At 36.0% G+C, this 27904-nt stretch overlaps 1 protein-coding gene across 9 annotated transcripts in view; it reads left to right on the top strand.

Moving 5' to 3' along the window:
- FGL1 (fibrinogen like 1) overlaps window positions 1-27904 on the top strand; it is a 47711-nt gene that overhangs the window by 1211 nt on the left and 18596 nt on the right. For 2 of the 9 annotated variants that reach the window (XR_015699622.1, XM_087736202.1), the window contains exons 1-8: window positions 9043-9180; window positions 10844-10939; window positions 14168-14243; window positions 19463-19643; window positions 22071-22230; window positions 24343-24440; window positions 25427-25515; window positions 26083-26270. Coding sequence is in view for 8 of the 9 variants with exons in the window: in XM_087736202.1 (XP_087592328.1) it covers window positions 10866-10939; window positions 14168-14243; window positions 19463-19643; window positions 22071-22230; window positions 24343-24440; window positions 25427-25515; window positions 26083-26270 (866 nt within the window). In the remaining variant the exon portion in view is untranslated. Of the gene's footprint in view, window positions 1-2105; window positions 2233-9025; window positions 9225-10843; window positions 10940-14162; window positions 14244-19462; window positions 19644-22070; window positions 22231-24342; window positions 24441-25426; window positions 25516-26082; window positions 26271-27904 lie in introns of those variants that run through there. The other 7 variants (XM_087736197.1, XM_087736196.1, XM_087736200.1 and 4 more) reach the window with 6 other exon arrangements.

Genomic DNA, 27904 nt, shown 5'->3' with positions numbered 1-27904 from the left:
GCAGGTGGAGGCAGAATTTAAAAGAAAATAGTGCCTTAATATGACGACTATCATTATTTTTGTTGCTGTAGTTTATTCTTAAAATAAAGCTCCCTCATTCCTATGGTTTCCAGCAGGAAAAAAAATCTTACATAAAAATAAAATACATTGTTAAGGAAAAACAATAAATTAAATATATTTTAGTATGGTTTAGTAACAGTGTCTCTACTGTAGTCCCCTATATATCATAACTGCATATTTTCCTTACCACAGGATGTTATATATTGGTAGTATGTCTCTCATAGGAGCTTACAGCATCATTACACTGATTCCTGCTTGACATTTGCAGGATGATTTTTCTCTTCTTTTTATTTTCTGTCCCTCTTCTGGAATTGGCTGCAAACTTGTTCTTTTTAAAAAAAAGCAAACCTGCTCCAAAGAAATAAAACAGTACCAATTCCTCAGAGCCGTTTTTCATTGGACAGGAGATGGGACCTGAAAAAAGATACAATAAGCATTATGGAATCATGGACTACACTGCAAGAAGCATTATTTCCAGTAGGTGGTTCTCCACTACTGTTATAAAATAACATCTCAGGATTTGGGAAAGACTGAGCCAAAACTAATACGGCTTAAAGAATGTCTTGTTAATTAAAAAAAAAAAAAAATATCTTTTGGGGGAAGTCCTATATCAACAGTAATGAGCCTCCAGATTGACAGTAACTAATTCCTCCTACAAAGTTCTCTGTTATAAGTGCTTCCATCAGCAGATGTGCTAATGAATGCACCCTCACAGAAACTGAATGGATTATCTTTGAGATAGCTCCATTTAATTAGGATTGAAAGCTATGTCAGAGACGTGATGATTTTTTTCCTTGCCCATCTGCTGGCTGTATCTTGATAATTTTACTTTATTATTCCAGAGTGAAAGGAAAGAAAGCAAACAAAATACAGGCATGTAAAGACTAGAGACAAGAAGAAGTGAAGGACTGAAGTTTTACTGAGACAGGAGATGTGAGGAGTAGTTGGGGACAGAGATTTTTAAAGGCCCTGAAACAAACGCAGTAATTAATAGGGCATTTCGTTCAAATAGTAATTGTCCGTCCACCTTTTTGCTGATTCTGTGAAAAAGAGGTTTTTGCTGCAAAAAATGAAACTGGCCAAAAATGATTAGTCTACCATAATATGGCTACACAGTGACTATCAGGCTACTATACTAAAGGTGGTTTTTCTTTCTTTGTGTAACATTAGATTGGAAAGATCTTTTAAGGCAATAACAAGGGGTTTTCAGTTGATTTATACAGGAAGATAAAGTGTCAACTTATCCCTGTGGGGTCTGATAATAAATTAAGCAGGTGTAGAGCAGAGGCACAGGCATTTAAGACCCCAAAGCCAAGTGTTAGGCTGGCAAGGATTAGCCAATTCACTACCAGTGAAGAAGAAAGCAACTTTTGGTGATCCACTCAAGCATAATAGCCATCAGAAGCAATAAAGGAAAGAGGAGTAACTGGGAGATAGGTATTAGCTAACCTGGTCAGACCCTAGAAAAGCACCTGAATCTCAGCTGAAGAATAGACAGGATCCCTGTTGTAAACCTTCCTCACATATGCAGGGGTGGGAAAGTAATCCTTTGATACTGCTATTATCTCACCAGTCTGTAATATTTGCTGTTATACGCACTCGAGGTATTACGTTCTAGTAAAATATTAGTGACTGGTATCAAACCTACTGCTAAAAAGTGATGGGATGGAGCCACAAGGCATAACGAGTTTTGTTTTATTAAGCATGCTTATTTCACACAACCAAAACACATCAGGAGCATCACTGTTGCCCTGCCCAGAAGCCCCAGGACCACATTTTTCTCTTTGTCCTCTTTGAAGTCAGGCTCTGTTAAAGCATGTTTTGAAAACCATTTTAAAAGAGGTTTCTATAGCCCCGAAGTTAGCAAGGTCATAAGTACTATTGCACTCTTAAGAAATTAAGATCCAGTTTCACAACCAACCTACAAATACAGTGCTTAATCTGGATGTCCCTCTTTGTTTGATGTTTAGTTCAACATTATATTTGATACATTGTACTCTTAGTTATGTAGTCTCATCTATTTCTTTTTTTTTCTGTATTTCCAGTCCAGTAACAGCATCTTCAGTTTATTCCTTGGCTAACAAAAGCAATGCAAGAAGAAACAAAATACTTTGGCTGTTCTGAAATTACAGATTTGAGTTGAACAGGCATATCTGCAGATTCCTCAGAAAAGTGAGTAGGAACAACCTTTAATTCATAATATCTTGGATGGTCGTTCTATATCATGACATTGTCTAGCCACTTCCACATTTTTTAGATTTCTGCAGTCACAATCTAAATATGTGCTACATTGAAACAAAAAAAAACTAAAAAGGGAGCACGAGAAAGATAAAATGATTACATAGCTTAGAAATACCACATAATTTTTGCCCTCTGAATTGAATCAAAGGACAAGAATACAAAAGAAATAAGCAACACCACCACACGTAATAACGAAAGTTTGGAACCAACTCATGCCTCTCTACCTAGCCCCGATTTTTTTTTTCCATTTTGCAATTAAATAAATAACTTTTAATTTTTTATTTTCCTTGGTTCTGAATGCACAAAATGAAAGACACTGTGCAACTATTTGAGAGTTCACTCTAAGAGGAAAAGGTTGTAGATACTTTCTACTTTTTTCTTTTGTAGTTGGAAACTAAAATGTATCTGATAGCAGTCATTCCTGCATATTCATAACTAAGTGCTTTCTCTACACTTTCTGGCTTCAGTTATGTTGAAAACATATCACCATTAAAATAGTTAGCATATAAAAGCTACAGTGAATTCTTCAAAGCCACCTAATTTTTATTTTCATATATGTTCATATTTCTTTAAATGGAAAAAAATCTGCCAAAGTTGTAGGTCACTTTATAGCCACTATGCAGTTTGATAGTGAACATCCAGTCCAGAAAAGTAAAAAAGTCCTAATAATTACATGGCTTTATGTTCATAATCTGGTATGTGTTGACTTTTTATGAAAAAGTTATCATAAGGAGTTCCACTGTAGCTACACAGGGTTGACCATTTATATGATATACTGCATTTCATCCTCTGGCAATAATATTTTTGAAATAGATATTTGCTTTTCTGATACAGGAGGTTTTGCAAATATAGAAGTACTGAGTAAAGTACAATGACCTGGCATGGCCAATGACTATATATATATATATATTTATTTATATATATATATGTAAGAAATTAAATTAGAGTAACTTTGAAGTGTTTTAAATAACTTTGTAATCTAAATCTTTCTGTCACATTTCTAATAAAATTGCTTTTGTGGTTCCTTTTTTTTTCCCCCTGATGATAAGAGGGGTAATAGAGATTTGGTGCTAAGTGGTTTCAATTGTACTGTTGATTCAGGTTGCTACAGATGGATAACAACACTAAATTGATAAATACTGAGGAAGAGAGATTTCTTAGTGCACCTTTACAAAGAGATTACATACTTTTTGCAAAGTAGAATATAGGAGAAAGATGTCTTTGGAAAGAACAAAAAGAAAACTGGGGCCAGCAGGAAGCTTCATGGGTAAAGGAGGCAGTCAGGAAAAGGCAGGGTATGTAAGCTGTTCTTGTGAGTAAGGCAGAAGATTATGGACCCTCTTCTCTTGGCTCTCACGTGAAGATCTTGAGCAATGTATATCTGCCATGTACATTTCCTTGCAACAATTCATGTTTGTTATGATCTTGGAGTTAATGAATAGAAGACAAACACCACCAATGGAACTTGTTGTGATAATTTTCTAAAAAATTACTCTGGACCTTCACCAAATCCACCATTTTTCTATATCCTGCAAAGGAGATATGTACAGATCTAGGTGTTTTGTTAGATCTTTAACTTCTGTGATATGTTCCATCTATGCTAGTAATGCTGTCTTTGCTACTGTCTATTGAAAAAGATGAGAAGGACTGCTCATTTTATATTTCTAATAAGAATTGGGGAGGGTTGCCATATTTGGAGTGTGATAAAATAACGTCTAAATATGTTGAATTTGCTGATCTTATCATCCATGGTAATGAAGGTGTGTTGCTGATTTCTGTATCGTGTATCTGAAGTGGTAGATTATGAAATGACTGAAATGACTAAATTATGCACCTGTTTCTTAGAATACTACACAAAAATGAGGTGAATTATTTAAAACGTGGATTATATTGTTGCATATTATATCCATATACCAAAAAATAAAGTGCATTCATTCTGTCATTTCAGAATAAGTAGGAAGTTCTATTCTGCTTATCTCTTGGCCTTATCAGGGAATTACATTTATTGCCCTTACCTTTCAAATTCATCATGCGATTATGCAAGTCTTAGAGATCTATCATTCATATGCTTCAGGTTGCAGCCATAGGCCCTGCTTGCTCTGTGCAATGTATTTAAATAGTAGGTGAAATCTTCATAAGTTTATAGATGGACTTCTATATTTTTGGCAGAATTTGTGTCTACCGCTGCTTTCGTTAGGATTGTGACAAGCATTTTGAAGACAGCATGTTAAAAGAATCAAGAGCTTTAAAATATTCTGAAGTTTTAGTTGTCCAAAAGAAAGCAAAGTATTGGCTTGTAGCACTCTAACTCATCTGACACTGAAAAAATAAAATATTACTAATAAATTGTATGAGAGAGATGGCTAACTGTCACACATAAGCAAGTGCACAATATTGCTTAAAAGAATAGGCAAGTGCAACATTAATGGCCACTGTCTGCTTCAAAGACTGAAGCCTGTGATGGATCATGTACACTAAGGTAGCTTGCCTGAAGCCTGAAGACTACTGAAGTGACACTGAGTATTACCTCATGGAACTATGCATGTCAGTGGAATGAAAGAAGTAAAAAACTGAAATACAGGAAGAAGGCAACAATGTCCTAGAGAGAGACCAAAAAATCAGTAACCCTCAGGAAAAGGTAGTCCTGAGTAAATGGAGAATTGGACTAATGAACAATGGTGCTGCTTCCTTTTGTTGATTTCTGTTGTGTTCGGTACAACAGGACTTCTTCATATCCTTCCCTGTGAATAACCAGAATTGCATCAAGGAGGTCCATCATCAACATCTCATGAACTTTAGGGCTTTGTACTGCCAAGAGCATGTCACTTTAATTTGACCTTGTTTTGTAGCTATTTTAATACTTCGGTGCAAGCTTCTTGTACATGAGTGAGACTGCATGAAAGAGAGAGTTGCTGTCATTTGACTAAGTAGGACTCATGTTAAACTGGTACAGATTATTCCAAAGGAATCCTGAAATGCCAACTTGCTTTAGTAAGACTAAATCCAATGTAGCTTTTTGATCATTTTGTTCTCTTGAATATGTGGGCCACCTCTTTTATGTAAATAAAGTGAACTGTTGAACAATCTAAACTAACTCCACTTAAGCAGACAGAGTTGTACTCGCTTTCATCAGTAGTCTGCCCTGGAACGTTGGAAGCCATTTAACGTGTCAGTCAGCTATGCAGACACCCACAGCATTATGTGTGTGAAGCTCTTACACAATGCTTTTATTTGTGGAATACACTTACAATGGGAAGATATAACAGTATTCTGGTAACTGGCACATTGTCAATTACGATAACTACTTAACCAGATTTTCTTGTAAACATACTATGCAATTCTTAAGTCAGTCTATAAAAAAAAAATACACTTACTTTTGGAAAGGAGGCTACCTTTAAAAACATGGACATACAGAGATTTTTAGTCATAAAGCTGAGTTTGGCTTATCTTTGATTTCAGCTCTGTTCTGGTTCAGTAACAAAATATTATTATAGAAGTAACACATTGCTACTACTTTATATATTAAAAAATAAAAACAACCGAAGTTAAATTTACTCAGACATCATAATTTTGATGGAGTTAGTCAGGTTGGGCTTTTGGGTGGTTTTTTGGTTCTTTTTTTTTTTCCCCTCAGAAAAAAGGCTAGTGTCTAAGTTAGGAAACGAAGCAGCATATTCTATTTAAAAGTATTTTCAATTTATTATTGTTACTGTTTAGCATATGTGAAAGACCATTTAATTATCATCTTGTTGGATATACAATGCTGAATGCACATTTTCAAAATATGTGATTTCAGCCAATCCTAGAATGGAGTCTATTTCATGTTTTCTATTTTATCCTTAGCATTACACAAACTAAAACAATGGAGAGAAGAGCATAAACAAATTAATTTGTAACAGATGGAATGAAAGTACATTTTGACAAAGACAGAGTTACCATGTTGTCGTCGTACAATCTTTGACCCTTCCATATTTCTATGTGACAGCTGAAGGTGATTTAAAACTTTCCTGGATAAAAATCATACACATGAGAAAAAGTAAAGCTTTGTATTTTATAAATGGTGCTTAACACCTGCATTACAGCTTATCGGGGAAAAACCAGTGGTTCCTTATACTACGAAAGACTCTTGTGTGCTTGCAACTTCTTTTGAGGCTGAATAATAAAAGGATGATACTATGAACACGTTATCTTGTGTTTACTGATTTTAGAATCATAGAACGGTTTGGGTTGAAAGGGAGCTTAAAGGCCATCTGGTTCCAACCCCCCTGCCATGGGCAGGGACACCTTCCACTAGACCAGGTTGCTCAAAGCCCCACCCAACCTGGCCTTGAACACTTCCAGGGATGGGGCATCCACAACTTCTCTGGGCAACCTGTTGCAGTGCCTCACCACCCTCATAGTGAAGAATTTCTTCCTACTATCTAATCTAAATCTACCCTCTTTCAGTTCAAAGCCATTACCCCTTGTCCTATCACTCCATGCCCTTGTAAAAAGTCCCTCTCCAGCTTTCTTGTAGGCCCCCTTCAGGTACTGGAAGGCTGCCATAAGGTCTCCCTGGAGCCTTCTCTTCTCCAGGCTGAACGACCCCAACTTTCTCAGCCTGTCCTCATAGGAGAGGTGCTCCAGCCTCCTGATATCTTTGTGGCCCTCCTCTGGACTCACTCCAACAGGTCCATGTCCTTCTTATGTTGGGGGCCCCAGAGCTGAACGCAGTACTCCATGTGGGATCTCATGAGAGCAGAGTAGAGAAGAATCACCTTGCTTGACCTGCTGGTCATACTTCTTTTGATTCAGCCCAAGATAGGGTTGGCTGCCTGGGCTGCGAGCATACATTGCTGCCTCATATTTAGTTTTTTGTCCACCAAGCCCTTCTCTGCATGTCTGCTGCTCTCAATCCACTCATCGCCCAGCCTGTATCCATGTCTGGGATTGCCCAAAGCTGTTAAACTTCTGTCGGATAAAATACCTGGGGAGGTACTCAGCTGAAAGTGCTATATATCTATGTACATAATGGGAACAAAACCCACTGATTTCTTGTGCTAGCTGTTTCTTTTAAACATCTACAAAAGATATAAGATGGATTTAATACAACTGACTGTTCTTACCCTGTATAGGAAGTAATAAACATCTTGATTTAGTGTAGAAGTGAGGAACAGCATTTTATCCTTTATACATACTTTTGTCAAAAAAACGATAAAAGAGTAATTAATGATCCTTGCCACATTTTGCTTCACTTTTGTGCAAACTCTCCCAAGAGCAGCAAATCTGAAAAAGAACTGTGTGAACAGCCAGGCCTTTACTGGCTGCGTTAAGGTCTATGACATTTCCCAGTTTTCCGTATTGCATGTATCCACAGGTCTAAGAAAGACCTTTCTCTCTTCCTTTTGTGCTTATATGACTTCCATTTGTATACTCTTTGAGAGTCTTCTATTTCGTATGTTTATTCTTGCAAAATTATTCTGATCGTGGGTAGCCTATAGAGTTCTTGAATAACACAAATCTCTGACTTGACACTGTATATAATTCCTGTTTAACTGAACCACAGCCATACATTTTAGCCATCTAGTCTTTGTTTAAAGACTTCAAGTGATGGAGAATCTACTTGTAATCCTCAATAAATTGTTTAAATGGTTAAGAAATCTGAGTTTAAAATGCCATGACTTTATTCCACTTTTTAAATTCAGAGCCCACCCACTAAGTAATGATTGGTTAAGAGTTAAGAGTCACACTATGAACAGGTATCTCCCTCCTTGCAAAAGTCATTAGCCGTAGTAAGATTCCCAGTAAAAATGACTTGCTGAATTATTTTGAATTTTTGAATGATTCTTAGTGTAGGCTACTCATGAGAAATTTATTGCAATTATTAAATATTTGAAATTCACAATATGAAGTGTATTAGTTGATGTAATGTAATTAGTAAAGAAAAATACTGCCAGGTAAACAGATTCCAAATAATATACCAGAAATTATTCAGAGGAAGTGTGCAACAAGTATTAGTCTTCAAAAGGAAGTTGATGGGGTGAATATTTATATTGTGGAATGTAAAACTCCTTTTACTGCTTTTGTTCAATATTTCCTTAAGAGTTCACTTCTTCCAGAAGCATTCCTTTAAGCATACTCATTTATTGAACTTTTTGGGAAGCCAGCATAGAAGGAGGGCAAACACTGAGAACAAATTGCATTTTAAAACATTCTTTGTTGTATTCATCTGGCTCTAAAAAGCTTATATAGAAAGTGATTTTGTCTAACCAAGTCACTGAGATCATGTGCTTCTGAGTGCCTTCCAATTTAGCTAAAAAATACTGACTTACATCAGACAAGATTATTAGTCCTTTTTTTCTTGTTCCCTTTGGCTTTGTCTGTACTATGTTTGTTACTTTGGTTTCTTTGGTGGTTTTTTTTTTAGCAGATTTTTTTTTATTTTATCACCTCTAACATGTAACTTCTAGTCTGAGTGATCATGTTTTATTTCTGTATCAGTTCAGTCAGTTATGCTCTCTATATACCTCTGAAGCCTAAGAGATTTAGGCTCCAATTCGGGAAAGCACTGGAGTATATAGCTGAATATGATGGTGAGAGCAATTTCCTGGATCAGAGCAGTGAAAGGGAATGGATGATCCTTTGTTATTTTTTGTCTATTTTTATTTCAGAAGTGTTGTGTTAGGCACAGAATTACCATCTTCTCCTTCTTATGTTGCAATTCAGTCTTGATAACTGCAACTTCTCAGTAACATTCCTGCCCAGTGACTCATAGCAGATGTAAGCCTGAACTCTGCAGAATTTAATAGCAAAAACAATCACAGCCTGGGAAGGGCTCTGGAATTCTTTGCATCAGCTTAAGAAGATTTAACAGCTTTGAGTTCTGTCCTGAGGGTAAAGGTAAACATTTTAGGTACCTGTGAGGGAAGAAGGAAGAATTTGGGGTAATTGCTATAGTTATGGTTTAAAAGTAATGTTTTTGAAGGCCATATAACTGGTGCAATGTTGCTAATGATGTATAAATGTTTTAGCAGGATCTAGCTATTTTGCTACGATATTTAGTTAGTTAATAAACCTCATATTCAAATGTGTAGTTTCTAAATTTATAATAACGTATGGCTGTATGAATAAGGCTGCTTTTTAAGCCTAAAAGTAGATCAAATCATGAATTATTGTCCATTTTTCAGATGAGGAATATGGGGCAATTTTTGTAACACTAGCTAATTAAAAAAAAGCAGAATTTGTGCATGAGTTTAATCATTAAAACCAATTTGAATTTTAAGAAAGCAAACAAAAATCTTTCAAGTCATTATCTGTCCTTCTGGCAGATTTTCTCTTATTATTATTGTATTTATTAGTAACGCAATTCTTATTGACACTGTAAAAACAGAAATAGGCATCTGAATTTCATCTAGTTTGCTGTCTCCAGAATTCAAGGACAAGAAAACAGGCTGACAGTTCTGAATTTTCATAGCACAGTTTCCCTAATGTCGTCAAATCTATGTAGTAACTTGTTCTTGAAAGACTTGGAAAAACATGAAATTTAGGGGACATTTGAACATAGGATTGATTGTCTGAGTAGCCTGTAAAGAAAGCCCAGGCACAGAGAAGCAAAAAGGTACCTTTCTAGAATTTTTTTTGCCATAGCTTTGGAGAAATCTTTCTGCACAGCTGTGCAAGTGCACATTCCAGGTGTAATCTTCGAATAGTAAATGAGTAATCTCATATGGATAAAATTTCAAGGTTTCACAAGAGTTGCCCTTAAACTTCAATTTTATTGAAACAGAAAGTGATTCTTTTTTTCAGCCAACAGTTACGGGGTTGTGCTTTCAACTTGAAAATATTACGCTAAGTTTTTCTCACTCTCTCCTGATGTGTGATAATTAATCCACATGTCTACTGTCTGAGATTAAGATTTTCCTGGAAAGGCATCTCCCCTGCACAAATTTGGTTTTTTTGTTAAACCAGCACAGGTGTTAAAACAAAAGTCTTGAAGTCTCTCAGCACTTACTAACTCTTTGGATTCACTAGCATCAGCAACGCAAAAATATTTGCTAAGTTATGCAATTGTTTTCATCTGTGACATGGATTAAGATTTGTAATTTGTTTGCAGTTTTTTTGAGTGAATGTTATTATTGCATTGTATGTGAACGTTTATCAGCAGTTGTATTGTCTCCCTACGTTTTTAATTGTTTTACCCTCCACGTACATTTCTGGATAATGCATTTTAAATAGCCATATAGCAACCAAGGTAAATATTTAAATGAGTGGGTAAATTAATTTAAGAAACTACCTTTCAAACCAGTCTTCCTAGAGCAAGATTTTAAGCTTCCCTTGAACAGAACTGTAGCTTTACACATTACCGAAGAGCATGGCTGTTCACTTTCAAAGAACTGTTACTAATACAACCTTTTCTGAAACTTTTTGTAGAAATGTGGAAAACTAAGTAAATAGTTACCTACATTAATTCCAAGACTGAACCTGTTGATTCAGTTAGTGTACACAAAGCGCTTTGAATATATATGGGGCTTAACCCTATTTACCACTTTTCTTATCACTGTAGGGTTCACCATTCAGTGAATCTCATGTCACTGCAACTGTGGGATCAGATAAAGTATGGGAGTTTACACCTGCTGAGAAATTGGCTCAAAGGTACAAGGTACTGCCCCTTCCAGGATCAGCACCGCTCACTGTCTTCTACCTTGTCTGGGTCTCCCTGCTGGGCAGTGACAGAAGCAGAGAAACACCGTTAGGTCAGCCATTTCCTTTCAGAGCTTGAGTTTTCATGTCTTTTCCTAGGCTTCTTGACCTTCCTCCTTTTTTGGGAGGACAACAGCACAAAGATTTTTGGTCCCCACAACCCTTGCTCCTACTTCAGATCCACTCCGTGTTTTTTTTCCTGTGTCCTCTCTGTTTCAGTGTCTCCCCTGTTTCTGACTGACAAGTCTGCCAAATGGAGCTCTTTTTGTTTCTCCCTCTTTATATGCCTCTTAATTCTCTTACGATCATAGTGAGCTCACACTGTGAGTGACTACAGGATCAATAATTCATCTTGAGTTTACTGTCCAACTTCCTTTCTTAAAAATTAAACTCTAGGATTAAAATATCTTGAGCAATGTATTTAAATCATCACATTTAGAATTTTATTTATGAGACTATTCCTATATTTCAGTATGTCTTTTGAGCATATCTTAGTTCAGTGCTAAAGCTGATACACACAAAGTTGTCTTCCAAATGCAGCCCTTATGAAGCTCCCCACAATAGGAACATGCTTTAGAAAGAGGCAGCCTTTAAATAGAAAGGTGACTTCAGATGAAGATGACAAACCAAACCAACTGCACACACTCTACACTCCTTAGCTCTTCGTTCCTTTTGTGCAGCTTGCTTGTAGTAGCTTACACATGCTGTCAGGGACGTGATCTGCCTTGGTTGTGCTTGATAGCCTTCTATTTTTGCGGGTTTTTTTACTAACATAAATTTCTCTGAAGAGTATGCAAGATTTACTTGATAGTCTTTTTTTTTTAAAAATAAGAATACTCTAGTTGTAAAGCTGTGCAACCCTTTTAAGATTGATTGCGGTATTCAGGCATTCACAGTCAGTGTAATCATCATAGAACAGTTTGAATATTAAGACTAATGTGAGGAAGAACAGTGTGCTTTTATAATGAAAATGACAGAGAATGAAGCGGAACAGTTAAATATAAATCTTCCAGTGAAAAAAATATAGCCCCTTCTCTCCTAGAAAACATATTTAAGATATGCCTAGAGTCGGGACAGCAATTATCAGAGACAGATTATTTGTGGGTTATCCAGATAGCTAACGTACTCTTTGGTCACTCCTCTCCCAGAACAGACAGTGTCATTGCAACAGATGGCAACAGCTGCTTTCAAAAGAGTAGTGGCTGCAATAGCCATAATTACTACTGTCGTAAGGTGAAAGTGCATGTTTTATCATGGCAGAAAACTCTGAAATCTAAATTAATAACAGAATTCAATGCCAGACAATTCTTGCAGATTTCCCCCTGCCTCCTTTTTTAAGCCTGAAATTCATAGGATTCACCACTTCAAACAGTAGCAGAACCTGTTGCATTGAATTATGGTGAAGTTTCTAATTCAAATGATATAACATTTATTTGGTTAGCATGAAGAACAACGTACAACTTAAAATTCAGAAATTTCATGGCATAGAAATAACTTAGCCTAAGATTTTCAGTTCACACTTTCTACTCAAACATTTTACAAGTAATTTTTAAAGGATTCCTTTGGAATCCTTAGCGATAGACATCAGCTTAGTATGGTGCTTTGCAGCTTAATGGTAGATGTTGCATATGTCCAAAATGTTTAAAAAAAACCTTCTGAGCTATCTGTAACATGAGTCAATGGGTACAGAGTACCCTCAACACCTTGTGTCTGCATCAGTCCAGTGCAGGAAGTGGTATAATGAGCTTTATACGGATATACTTGGGCCTCACAACTCTATGCTTTCAAATATAATGCTTTCAAACTAGCAAAACTCAGAATTGAAAATAAAAAAAAAAAAAATGTTGCTTACTTAAATAAGATAACTGTAATTTAAAAAAGCATCCTCAGTATTTTATAGGTAAGTGTTAAAAACCTGAAATTTGGCTGGGCTGTAATTTGTATCTTGCATGAGGTTTTCAGAGATTGGTGAAAATAAAGTTGGACTTGTCCAATTTTAGAAGAACTTAAAAACATACTTCACATAAGCACCTTGCTTATCTTTGTACAGTAAAAAGCACAGCCTGCCAAAGTTCCACTGGTGTTTTATATTAATTCCTGTAGAAACATGAGTGGAAATTTCCATAAAGTTGGTGTTTCAATAAGCACATGCTGACATTGAATCATTAATCTCTATTATAGGTCTCATGCTTTGTCTAACCACAAATGTTTTAACATGTAGTTAGCTGATTTAGTTTAATAAGTAGAGAAAGCAGAGTGGACACATATTTTGGTTTAAACAGGCATTAACATATGCTAAACAAAAAGATTTTAAGTTAAAAAAAAAAAAGAAACATTCCTCAGTTGATAGCTTGCAGCAGTTTAACTAATCAATTTAGAATTGGTTCATGTATTATCTATGTAAATATTTTAGTAATTGGAGGCCTTGTTTTCTCATCTGTGAGCTGAAAAGCACACATCTACCTTACAGAAAATTGTGAAGTTATATCAGCTCATGTTTGCAAGGCAGTGAGATACAATGGTGATTGTTTTGGCATATAAAATAATTTTCATATAAAATAATGGGATTTAAAATGCTATGGGTCATACAGTACAAAGTATGCATAGCTATCAGTTGAAAGATGTCATCCTTGCTTGCCACCATTAGAATAAAAGCTGATAACTATTACGCATTTTTCCCAAAAATTACTCTGTAAGAGAAAAATTATCTCCATCCTCTCTTGGCACACAGAAGTTGCACAAATCTTATTTAGTTCAAGGCCAACTAGCCCAATTCAGATTTTAATTACTTGAGTATAACAGAGAGCTTTTTCCTAACTTTAAAGGATCAACAAGGAATATCGCCCTGCTTTTCAGAGCATTTTAAAATGCTATTTTGCTTTTGTCTTGTTTCACAATAAAATGAGTGGGTTTGAATCTTGCATAGCTGTCCTAAAATACATGGAGAGCTCTGATACGAAGTGGCCTAAAAAGAAAAATTCCAGTTTTACTGGGTTTTGGAGTTGTACTTGATCAGACTATTTTAGACATTTGTAATGAAGCCTAAATATACATTATATTTCCAATATGTAAGAAAATAATTATAGGTTAAATAGATTATTTTGAATAAAATTTAAGATGTCAGGTGTAAATATCTAGTTTTAATGTTTAATTTAAATAGCATTTCATTTGTTCCTCTACTTTACAGCTTCCAAAGGATGAAGATTTTGGTAGTGATTGATTTTGTCCTTGCAGCTAGCTTGATGGATGCCATTGGCTGCTCTGTAAGTTCTAGTAATTAAATTTGCCTATAGTTTCTTCTAAATATTTCATACCTCGTCCTCCATAGTGCTTACAATGTATCTCAGCTACATGGGGTGGCAGAACCTTTGATGGAAAAGATTAGAATTCAGAACAAAACTTAAAGACTGGGGAAATAACTTCACATGATGTTCAGTGGGGACAAGTTTCTCATAAGGAAAGAGGAAACGAATGCATAAATATACAATGGAAGATAAATGACTGGGTGGTAGTGCTGAAGAAAGTAATTCAGTCTGTTACTGGATCCAACATGAAATAGGAGGTGATAGAATATCTTTGCTAAAAAAGGTATCATACAATGCATTAACAGGCACATTGTACAGAAGGCACACAAGACAGTTATACTACCATTCAGGGGTAATGCTAACTCAGAATAAGACCTTTAGTTTTGAGCAGCATACTTACAGAAAGGCAAAAGCCAGGAACTCCTAAATCAGTGGCTGCAGCAGTAGTAATTCTGATCATTGACACTCAGGATGAAGAATGTTTCTATCCTTTTCTACCTTGTCCACTTGCCATACAATTTTCTCAAATAAGATCCACAGCTTCATATTCTTACTTGGTCCCATGTTACTATGTTATAATTCACACTCAGAAACAGTGATCAAAACTCCTTCACTTCTAGCTCCCACAACTTTCTGCTATGTATTCTGCCTCTCCAACAAAAACCCTAACACGCACATGCACACGCACACACGCTTACTCACTCCACTGCTTAAAATACTTCTAACCTCACCAGTCCTGTACTGCCTGTCTTGGCTGTCCTTCCTAGTTTGACATTCAAGTCCTAACTAGCAGGGACCTGAGAGACTGAATTGTTGATTCTTAATTGCCTAGGTGGAAGTGGTTGCTGAATTTACAACTAGATAAGCATCATTGTTTGTGGCTTACATTATCTTATGGAAGCCTTTTGTTCAGATAAGGAGCTCTATAGGGGCAGAATAGGAAGCACCTGCCTCTGTAATCACTTCTGCTCAGTGGAGAAAAATATTACTAATTTTTATAGAAGCCTACTGAGAAAAAGGCATTACAATGAAATGCGATTGCTTTCTTTTGATTTTTCATTTGGAATATTATGGGCTTTGGCTGACCCTATGACTAAAAACTGGGAACATTCTGAAATTTATCTCTAAGTTTTCACATTTTAATCTCATTAAAACACTAATCTCATTAGAGATTTTTTGGAGCTCATTTAAATTCTAAAAATACAGGAAATAGCACCTCAAGTAAAAATGTTGTGTTTTTATAGTTTTCATAAAGTATTCTGAGTCTAATTTATGGCGTGAATTTTAATGGAAGGTAACTAGCTGCTAAATAATTCACACAATAATGAAATAAAGATTGTGAATGCACATTAATTGCAGCAGCTGGTTAAATATGGGACCACATGTCCAAGAGCAGAGCTGTCAGCAGTTGTTAGATAATTGCTTCTCAATGTGTAGTACAAACAGTTGCTTCACTGAAACAGACAGAACAGGTTATGTTCAGTCTGGTTTCAGTCAGTGGGCACTACTGTCCACTGGAGACAGGCACGATCAAATTAACATTTTTTTTGAGTATTTCAAGATTGTAATAGTTTAACTTTGGTCCATATCTTACAAAAGGAATAGCAAATATGTTATAGCTGCTGACTCTTAACAACCCTAGGTTACATTTTGCTTCTGTATTACTGTAGCTGTGCACTGATTTAACTCCAATGATTTTAAAAGACTTATCCTGCGAAAAAGTGTAGTAGTACATTAAAAGAACAGTCTGGTAAGCTGCAGATCTAAAAGCCACATTGATCCACCTTGAAGTTACACAGTTAACTTGTGATTGTCCCATGTGAAAAATAGGTGTGGAATTCCAAAGATGAGAATTGTGGTTTTGCTGTTCAGCAGCAAAATGTAATGGGATTTGTCTGGAGTTGACAGAAAGAGATGTCAGTGAGGAGGCTGGAGTCAGGGAGAGAAAGCAAAGTATCAGATACCAGTACTGTTCATAAGTAGGTTACTTTCAAAACTCTATTTCTGTTCGGTCATTTTTTTTTTATGGTGTAGTTATTCAGTATGGCTGGTGATTTCTTGACTGTCATTTACTATTTACCAGCACTGTGAGTTTAAATCCTTTTCATCAGGAAATTGCTATCTGTAATGTAGATACGTTACTGTTCACCTCATAATAAGTGTATTGTCTGTAAAGCAGATGAGAATCAGCTGAGTGTTAGTTTTTCATTTTCATGAAGTAATTCACAATTTTTAAGTAAACAAAAAGAAAAGATCAACTTAAAATGCAAAGTTAAGAATAATATTGAGAGACATAGTTTGTTGCAGACTTGTGTTTAATTTGATTCAAAGGAAAGGACCTTTTATGGCGGTAAATGAAGTAGCGTCATACTGAATTTAGATACCAAGCTTTTCTAAGGTACAATGATATTTTTTGAGAAGTTCTGTACTTTTATTATACAATTTAATCGCAGTAGAAGAATGGCTTTTAGCAGTATGAATAGGTGAAGTGATAGATGCATTTTCACTATACCTGAAAGAAACACACTTAGCTGCCTGTAGCTGCTTCTCCTTAAATGTGCAGACTCCTACTCTGTCCAGAACTGAAAGTAGCTCTTCATGGCTCAGACCTTGCTACCTGTTAAAGAGACTACCCACCTGAAGTCTTGCCTATGAAATTGCAAGGGCCTGGTGACAGGGGCCACCATTTCCAGGATTACTCAGGTCTTTCCTAAGGTATTTTACCGTGTTCTCCAAGGTTGTGAGCACTGAGTTAAGACTGATACAGGCTATCCTTCTCAATAAACAAATGCTGCAGTAAAACTACTAAATGTGGCATGGTGGCTCCTTTATCACTCTTAACTTAATATGATTAGGATTAATATTTGGTCTGACTGTTAACATGTTTTTTTTGACAGCTTTACCTCTGTAGTTAGCATTAGCTCATCAGGGTGAGCCTGGAAATATTTTTTTTTTTAATTATTTATTCACTCTTTCTCAGCCCACCTATGCAGCTCTCTGATTCTCCACAATTTCATGTATGCACTTGGGACTAGTCTGAGAATTTCCAGAGACCTGTCAAGGAAGCCTCCTCCGAATTTCCCAATTCAACTCAGCTTTTGTGAAGGGTTTATATGAAGCTGCAGATATAAATTGAGACAACCACCCTGGAAAGACTGCATAATAGTGCATCCTTTCTTTGTAATATGCAACATGTCACCCATTAACCAGTGCTTATGGTCAAATAACATCCCTCTAAGCCACTGTAGCAAGTTTGTCTCTGTATGTGCATATATTTTAAGTATTTTCTTCTCTTCTTTCCTGCTAGAAGAAAAGGAGGGTATGCTAGGGATCTTGTATAGCTATCAACAACTGAAAAAGATTTTCGAGGGAGTATTCTTAAATAAGATAGGACTCTAGGGATATTAGGTCACTGCTTCTAAAAATTTTAGTGTTTGGTAAACATGCCTCTCACTTTACCGCTCCTCCTTGTGGTCAAGCATCTTAATGGCTTCTCAGGACCTGGTAGCAAGCAGACAGTTGAAGTCTGCAGACACACCTACTGTCAAAGCAGCCTGACATGGGCAGCCCAAACCCAGAGACACAAATTAATTATGAAAAAAAATCTGCATGTAGAAGAGTCATAAAATGCAGTTTCTAATTAAGACTGTTAGTTTAATTCACAAAGTCTGTTCTTGGAGTTGTAGTGAATGGTACTGCAAGGAAGTCAGTCTAACCAGAAGTGTGTGTGTGCTGCACAGAAACTTACAGAACGGTATCACCTTTTCAGACAGAAGGAAAAAAAAAAAAAAACTGCAGCAAGAAAGTGACAAAAAGACTTTGGTGGGAGTGTTCATGGAAAATAGATGAAGCCTGAGTCTGATAAAAATGAAAGTATGCAGATGCCACTGGAGGTGCACATCAGTATGCTGCTTCAGATCTCTCTATAGTTCAGTGTGATAGAGCAACGTTCTAAGATATCAGCTCTTCCATATGGATGGCAAATGTTATAGGTCTACATCCTTAGCTCATGTAAATAATGTTGCCCTGTGAATAAGGTTGCACCAATTTAGAACTACTGCATATTTGATCTTGCATATCAGATTTCCAAAAGGTTGCCCTCAGATTTTGCTTTTACAGTGCTAGTTGTGCTCTTGTGCAAGCACCATAGCTACTAAACTCTGTTTGCTCATATAAAATTGCAGACACAATGTTACTGATGCAAAACCTCATGTCACATTTGTAAAATGTATCATAAAACCCCAAAGACTTTTTTCCCCATGTTGAAATCAAATTTGTTTGATATCTTTTTGAAACTGTACAGGCTGGTTTAATTTAAACTCCCTAGTTTGGGTTTTGTTCACTTTCACTATTTTACCATAGTCATTAATCTAAAAACAATTATTTATTACTCTGCGTACATTCAGCATGTCAGAATTTGGAACAGTTATTCCAGCTCTCTTGTCACGTATTTGCACCAGGGTGAAATGAGCGCCAGGTATCACCATATCAGAATCACCACATTTCTCACCCACTCTGCATGGCAAAATCAAGTGTACAAGTCACAGCACAATATTGATGTTAAGTTTTTAACTTTTATTTTTCATGCATATTCGCGGCTTCTTAGGGACTATTTATTTTAGCATGCCAAAAATGAGCTTGTAACTTTACAATATTTATGTTGGCAATGTTAAGGTTCTTATCATAAGAACTGTGTAATCTAAAAGCATTTGAAAAATGCACAATGAAGTTGAAAACATATCAGCATGGACTGTATTTCTTTAAAACTCTGGAATTTTAGAACCTTCACAATGTTAGTAGCAGGCCTCACTGGATCGTAAATCTCTGTACATGGCAGGTGACAGAGAATAAGCAATCTTTATGATAGGTTCTGTACAATAGTGTTTTTCCTTAAAGTCCCCTCTGGAAGTTTGCAGTGAGAGCTGGTAGTTATAGCCACTAAAGAGAAGGTCTCTTTGCAAAGCGGGTATATGTTTGGACACTCTAATATACGAAATAATTTTAAGTAGAGGTAGCAATTGAGGTGGAAGTCAACACAGTGTTTGTAGGAGATTGTGACCAAAATGTTTTATTCAAGTTAAATTTTATTTATGGTTTGGTTGGTTGGTTTTTTGTGTCACACGTTAAACATCACAAAAAACTGTTGATTTTACAATAAGATATGTTTTCCTCTCTAGGACCTACAGAACTGTTTTCAAGAGCAGATACGACTTCAGGGCCAGGTGAGGCTTCTGGAACATCGTGTGAAACAGCAGCAGTTAAAAATTATACAGCTTTTAGAGAAGAAAGAGATTCAGTACAGTGACAGAGGAGATGAAAACAGTGTCATTGACTTGGGAGGAAAAAGACAGTATTCAGGTTAGAAATGAAGCTATTCTTTTCATTTCCATTCATTGTAATGATACCCAGAAGCTTTAGCACAATTGGGCCCATTGACTTATTGTTTCAAAAGCTCATAGAAAATTGTTTGTTTAAAACACAGCATTCAGCTTTTACCTAGGCCTGCTGCCACAGGGAAAGATTGTTAATGATGTCACACCGTATAAATCAAATCAGGATTGAAGTGGTTTATTGATTTAGTAATAGCATATAATTAAAAAACAATCAGTGAACAATAAATTCAGAATAAATATCAGCAATACAACAGATAAAAGCCAGTAATAGACATTTACATAATGTTAATAAGAGTTACAGATTTCTAAACACCCTTTTTTGACTAATCTCAGGGTCTCATGGGTTACAAGCACACACTGACTCTGTTCCAATCTGTAAAGTCCCCGAGACTTCCATATTTACACACATAAGCCTGGCATAATGACATCTGCATCTCACTTTAATAATATTCTGTATGTTGCATCATTTTGACTGAGTTAGGTTCAGCTCAGGACATCACAGCTTCTAAAATACTCGTTTTAAGTTGGTTTTGTTATCTCCCCAGCATTCTGGTGGTGATCTGCTCCCTCTGCAGCGGAAGAAGGCTGAGTGTGTTAGCCCATAGTAGCTGGAGCGAGGCCCAAACTCTTAAAATAACAAAACACCATCCAAACCAATAGCTGGACTGAAAATACAATTTGGGGGTCTGATTCTTGGATGGTGTTTGTTTCTAGTTGTCCAGTGCTAGAGAGTCTAAACTTCTATAATTTTTAATAACCTTGATTCAATTTGCTTGTAATGTTTATGCTGCTGGAAGAAATCATAGCATATAACAAAGCATCAAATATAATAAAGCACATTAAAATAAAAAAGTAGTTGTAAGTCTGACTTTAAATTTTAGCTGTATGTTTATTTATGTATTCAGCATTCTAGAATACTTTTTTATTATTAAGGCTGACTCATTTGTTACTGGAAAAGATTATTAAAACCAGATTTAGCTGAAAGATATTTGTCCTTTCTTAGCATATGCCTCAGTTTATTTTCTTAAATTGTGATTCTAAATAACAGATCTAAGTTGTTCCATTTTCTGATTATTTTTATTTTTCCATTATTTTTTCACTTTCCTTATAGCTTGGAAAATGCTTTTCCCTGTTGATACTGCATTATTTCGTTCAAACTGGTCTAACATTTTAACGTCAACAGAGCTGGGTAATTTGCGGTTAGATAGTGAGGGAGAAATTCCACACTATATACACCTGCTAAAAATTAAAATATGCTTAAGTGTTTTGCTAACCTACTAAGAAAATAATGGACAAGAAAAGCTATTTTCTATAAGCCAATCAAACATTCTCTAGAAAGACAACTTAGCTGTTATTTAAATCATGTTTTCTATTAGAGTTTATTCAAATCCTGGCATAGCTATTTGTTTTCAGTATAAAGTGTTTATTTTCTATGTCTAATCTTCACTGACGCTTTCACTGAGAAGAAATATAATAGTTCAGAAAGTTCCAAACTGGCCTGGAAGTTCAGCCAAAATGTTCATAAATGTTTCAGGGAAACTCTTGCAGTTAATCAGCCCTACCTTCGCCAGGAAAAACAGAAATTTTGAAAATTATACGTCCTTCCTGTATGACTGCTTGATGGTAGATTACGTATAAACAAAGAATGCCTTTCATTTCTTAACTCCTAGAGGAAAAAAGATAAGATTATACAATTACATTGCTGCTGTATTTTCATGAGCTCTGAATTCTGTCATTAGTCATTAACACCAATGGAGACCAGACTGTAAATGGTATCAAGCCAAAGTGTAAAGTAGTGTAAAAGTATCATTTTACACATACATTGCACTTTTTGGGGGTAGTCTGCTATATGTTTTTGCTCCTGTTTGGTACAAGGGACAAGAATATCAGGTTCAGCAATTGTTTCCCTTTTCTAACACTGGTGATGCCATACTCTTGTTTTTGGCAGTTCTCCTGTGGACTTTCTGGACATAGAAATACATATTTGTTTTTAAAGGTTACTGTGTGTTTTATATGTAGAGAAGTTACATGATTGTAACAGGATTCTCATGTGGATTATATAATTGTAAATGAAAAGTGACACCACTTAAACCAGGGGAATTATTTTGCTAGTCAAATGAAACCAAAAATGATATTATTTTATGGTGGAAAAAAGATTCTTTTAAAGAAATGTCAAAATAATTACAGCTCAATACAGTTTTAAAGCATCACAAATACAAGAAAATGCCCCAAAGTTATTACAATGTGTTTGCAGAGGTATTTCCTGGCATTAGCCTGATTCATATGTGACTCTTATATGACATGACTTGATTTCTGTTATTGACTTGATTTCTGATTTTGCCAGTAAGTATAGGACTAAAAAAACTGTGTCCAATGAATGTTTTGTGAACAGATTGTGCAGAAATCTACAATGATGGCCATAAGCAAAGTGGATTTTATAAGATGAAGCCTATCCAGAGTCCTACTGAATTCCTTGCCTTCTGTGACATGTCTGAAGGGGGTGGTTGGACTGTTTTTCAGAGACGTTCTGATGGCAGCCAGAATTTTGATAGGTAGGTACTAGACTTAGTCATTAAAATTGGATACAAAGTGGAGAAACATTAAACCAGATGGAGCTACGTTAAATCTTAACTTTAAAACTATATGAATAAGCTGTTATCTCAAATAAAAGGGAGGAATGGTTATTCTGTGGGACAGCTTCCAGGTGAGATACCACTTCTGGCTCTGTCTCTCTTCTGGGAGACATCTCTTGTAGTCTTTTTCTGACGGCTTGTGCATTTTACACAAGACACTTCAATGTCAAATGCATTAACAATTGTTGGAGCAAGAACTCTTAATGATAGGTAAAGGACTACCTTGTCTTTTGCAAATAGTAAAAATCTAAAAAAAGTATAAATGTAAGCAATCTGCCTGAACTGAAATACCATCATCAAACAAGTATGAGAGAAACCCACCACAGAGTAATTTGTAGCTCATGGTAAAATGCCTCCAGGAAAGATAAGATGGGTGAGAACTTGATTTGTGGACACCTAACCTCCTTGCCTTTGCCAAGACTCAAGCATTTTTTGGGAAGTGGCCAGAAGTGAAATTTTTGGTGCTGTGAGACTTAAATATAAAAACCCACAAATATTTACAGATCTTAGAAGCAACAAGAAGGTTTTTAGAACTTCCACTTTGCCCACTTTGCTTTTCATGTATCTACATCCTTCTGTGGATTTGTGTCTTACCTGTGTTTATAATTACTGTAACTAACTTTACAATACTCTTATGAAATAGAGAATTGATCCCCAGAGTGGATGAAAAATTGCAATCCAGCTAAGAAAACGTTGTTATTCTTATTTTATAAAATATGGTCAGACAAGCTACAGAAGCAATCTGTAGCAGTTTATAATTGTTACCACCACACACCACCCATTCTTCTCCCTTGCCAGAGACTACCAGCTGCTTAAGTCACAGAGGCTTCTTTCTCTTATGACTGCCTGTCCACAGCCCAATACTTTCACCCATTGGTTGAAGTATGGTTGCTTCTCATCAAGGAAACAGATCATATTTTTTTCTCCATTAGAACATTTCATGAAACCAAAACCACTGAGAAAGTGTTTCAAAGCCACTGTAGACAGGGAAAAGATTCAATGCTTTCAGTATACACATTAATTCTTGAAACTATGCACCAGTATGAGTTCAAAAATTGTTAGAATCAGTCAATAAGTCAAAGCTGAAAACAGCTAGCTAATACCTCAATTGACAAAATTATATATCCAGCTGCAGGAGTTTCACAGCTTAATCAAATAACAGAAAATAAAGAAACAATGCTTGTGATACACCTACACATTCACTTAGATCCCCTGGATTTTATCAGGAAAAATGTTTTCACTTTGGGTAAATTGTGCTATACAAGAGACTGGACTGCGCTATTGTGTTTTCTTCTGGTCTTAAAATCTGTTAATCTTAAACCACTTTGAATGTACCTCTTAGGACTACTCTTTGGACCAGGATTCAGTGATCAGTGTAGTGTGGGATTCAGCCTTTCACATGTGAAAAATAGAAATAATTCTGTGAGGATCAACAATGTAAATAAGATAATAAAGTCTAAAATATTTGTTTATTAATGTTCCCATGTATAATTAACCTACAAAGAGTTTAGCAGAGGACTACCAAGATGATCAAGGGCTGGAGCACTTGCCCTATGAGGACAGGCTAAGGTTTGTTCAGCTTGGAGAAGAGTGGCTTCAGCAGAACCTAATAGTAGCCTGCCTGTACCTCCACGGAGGTCGCTAAGAAAACACAGCAATTTCAGAGCTCATTGAGTAAACTCTTCACAGTGGTGTCTGGTGGGAGGATGAGAGGCAACATACATAAGTTGAAACAAGAGACATTCAGACTGGATATAAGGAAAAACTTTCTCACTGTGAGAACAGTCAGCAGGTTGCCCAAAGAGGATATGCAGTCTCTGTCCTTGGAGGTTTTCAAGACCTGACTGGACAAGCCCAGAGCAACATGGTCTGATCTCATGACAGATCCTGCCTTGAGCAGGACATTGGACTAGATTACTTCCTGAGGTTCCTTCCAATTTGAATTAGTCTGTGGTCTATGATTGTATGATAAAATAAAACATCCAAGCAAACGTGCTTTTTTGATAAATTAGTAATTTATACTCTTTTCAGAGTCTGGAGTGACTATGAAGAAGGCTTTGGAAATTTTGTTTTGACAAATGGTGAATATTGGCTTGGAAATAAAAATCTTCATTATTTGACTAATCAAGGTAAGATTTATATTGTAACAATAGTCTTCTGTTGTTTCTGTTTCTTTGCTCTTTCTGGGCCATTTTTTGTTACCCTTTTTGTTAGCATAAATCCTAAGTTCTGTTGTTAGTCTGCATGGACTTCTCCAAGTTTCAGAACAAAACACATTTGAATATATGTTTGCTAACAAAAGGTTCAAAACTGTCCTTGGGCCAATGGCATGCAGGGAGCCCCTGCAAAACAGGGAACAGTAGGCAGGAGTATACCTTAAAATAATTGTCTCTACCCATTTCACAGTCAGCATCACTAAAAGTCCAGAGTCGGGTAGTATGCTGTACCGATTCATTTAGTCAGGGCTTTACATGGCTGCATAGGCTGTTACATGACAGTAGCCTGTCCTCTTGATTTCCTCTTAGAAAGCTACATGAAGGTAGGCCTGTCCTCTTGATTAGGCTAGTCTTAGAAAGCTATTTCCATCTTTCTAATAGTCACTCAATCTAAGATAACTTCTGCTTTGCTGCATATACAAAACTTACACATTGACCTAGCCAGCTAATTCATATGGAAATCAATGCCACCAGGATATGTTCCTAGTTTAACTCTTTTATCTTCAGAGTATAAAAATCTAATTTTCTCAGGTGTACGCTTATTGATTGATTCTCACTATCCTTTCATTACCATCTCAAATACCTTACTAAAATATAAAGCCCATAGGCCATTTTTTTAGGTGTGTTTTTTTTGTCTACACTTGAAAATCTGTACTGGAATAATTCTAAAATTTTCTAAGGTGAATCAGATGAATAAAGACAAAGAATAATAAGATACGCTTTAATATGCATAAAGAAAGAAGATAAAAAACAATAAAATATGCTGTGATGATACAGATAAGATTCATGATAAAAACATAATTAGTATTGGTTTCTACTTCTACTGTATAATACTGTCTTCTGAAAAGTAGTGAGATAGGCTAGTTTAACCAAAATAATTTGTGTTGTTATTTCTTAAGGGAACTATACTTTAAGAATTGATCTAACTGATTTTGAAGGAGAAAGACGTTTTGCACAATATGCAAGATTCGGAGTTGCAGGTGAAGAGGTAATAAAATATTAAATAATGACTAGAGGTTTTAATGAAAATGTGGATTCTGTAGACAGACAATAAGCATACAGGTTCCCTAATTTTCCTAAGAGTTTGTGTAGAACCTTATCATCATGTTTTCTTTCTTACAAATGCTTGGAATTTTCAAATATGTAATAATAATGGTTTACATTGATACATCAATTGCACACTTTCTGTAAGATATATGAACCTTTGGTTTAGCAGCCATGGATAAAAGCAGTTTTTCTATTTTTGCTGATATTACCAACAATAATGGTACATGATGTTCTGATTTGTTAATATGTACTGCAAACTAACTCTAATATTGTTTTTATTATGTCATTTATACATCAGGTTATTGACAAATTTTACCCCTGGTAAGCATCTTTGTACCCCTTCATAATCTAGTACACAGTGTTTAAGTGGCATGACATTTCTGAGCATAAAAGTAGTAGCAAATGTAACAGATTAGTTTCCTCTTTGTGGTTTCACTCTCTGACATGCTAAAGGTTAAAGACATATTGGATTACCTTTTTTTTTTCTTTTCTTCACATTTTTCATTAGCATTCTTATGAGATGAACTGTGGTGAATACTCTGGCACAGCTGGTGATTCCCTTACTGGTGGATTTCATCCTGAAGTAAAATGGTGGGCTGATCATCGAGGAATGAAATTCAGTACTAGAGACAGGGACAATGACAACTATGAAGGGAACTGTGCTGAAGAGGAAAAGGCTGGCTGGTGGTTTAACAGGTATGTTGATTTTATATCAATATTGTCAAGGATTCTGCTTCATCTGTATTCACACAATAATAACATATGGTAGAAGATAGGATTGGCATTGTTTAATATATTTGCAATCTGCACTTGACCCCTACCAGAGATCTCAGTGCTGGTAAGTCTGAGACTCACCTTAGAAGGGACAGCACCTACCGCACAGCTCAAGCTGGTTTGTGATAATGGTATTTGCCATAGGCTTTGGTTGTCTTTGTTATCAGACAATAAGGAGAAGATAATTCTGCCCCTTTAAGGTAACCAGTTTTTACACAAGTAGGTCATGTAGAGTTTGCAGATGTATCCCTGTTGTACTTCATTCTTGCATTTCTCCTGCGTTGCACTAGACCAGATGTGGCAGTACTGCAGAATATCTGACAAGTTAAGCCAGTGCCAGGTTGTTAAGCCTCACTTTTTTTACCTCAGCTCACAGCATCTCACTCTTGTTATTCCTTCTGTATCAAGATGGGAATTCGTCCACTCAGTTGCTGTCAGTGAGAATGGCTGGACTGAGAGGAAATCTTTTTAAAAATACGGTTCAGTAAAAGAATTTTAAAATCCCACTTACTTACAAGATACCAGTTCAAAAAGAAAGTATAAAACTGGTAGCCTTAGCACTGTTTGTATAGGCAGCTATGTTGTTTCCCTTAATTAGTTAGATAAATATAGCCATGAAGAGAAACTGTGCAGTCTAGCTGGGTAATAGAGAGGTTTAAAATATAACTCAGGGAAGCATACTACTCTCTCAACGTGATCTCAGTTCACTTGGCAAGAGCTGCCAGGCTGGATCAATTCCATTGTTTCTCTCTGTTGTGCCATCCTTTGTTTCTGTTTTTTAACTCTTCATTTTCCAAATTCTGTTTCCGTAAGTAGACTGTGACGAGCTTAGCTGATATGATGTAGCTATTAACTCAATGTTTCACGATTAATTACTTATTTTAATACATTTTAATACATTTTCATGGATAGTAGGTCAGCAGAATGTTTAAGACATATGGAAAAAAATCGCTTGTAGACAAAGTTTTTTTGCAGTTCTCATGAAAGCTAAGATATAAAAGGGAAAGGCAATCATGTTGGAGATTCTTTTCCCATGAAATCAGAACTTTTGTGGATTTAGAGGAATATCTAGACCTCAAGTAGCATAAAACTCTGACACCATGCCATGGAATTCGTTAAGAGTGAATCACCAATCACTTTTAGTCAACTGCATACATGTTTTGTCTTTTAAAAACTTTTTTTTTTAATATTGGATTGGTCTGGACAAAAGAATGACCCCTTTGCAAAAGTAGCTGTACAGCAGAACTTGACAGTTATTAATACCTTGTAGTTGGTGCTACATAACTACTAAAGATAGCTGACTCCTACCAGGCTAAGTTCCTATTATGGCTGTGTAGCTCACACTCTTAAAGTGACAGTCTATCTGTCTAATGAAAATGAGTTACTAGTAGTGTTATTCCACTGCCTTGCTACTTTTTTATGTTAAGCCTAACATAAAACTAAATACTGCAAAATACTAGAAAATTTCAGTGTCCTTAAATCCTACCCAAAAGAACAGTACTGGCAGAGAAAGGAAAGCACTCGGAACACGTATTTGTCATGCACAGATTAGCAAA

This window comes from Nipponia nippon, unplaced genomic scaffold (assembly GCF_047370975.1).
Source record: "Nipponia nippon isolate SJK-2023a ecotype South Korea unplaced genomic scaffold, ASM4737097v1 scaffold_6, whole genome shotgun sequence".
In the NCBI taxonomy this organism is placed as follows: domain Eukaryota; kingdom Metazoa; phylum Chordata; class Aves; order Pelecaniformes; family Threskiornithidae; genus Nipponia; species Nipponia nippon.
The sequence above is the reverse complement of the archived record's forward strand: the minus strand, read 5'-3'. Positions and strand labels throughout refer to the sequence as shown.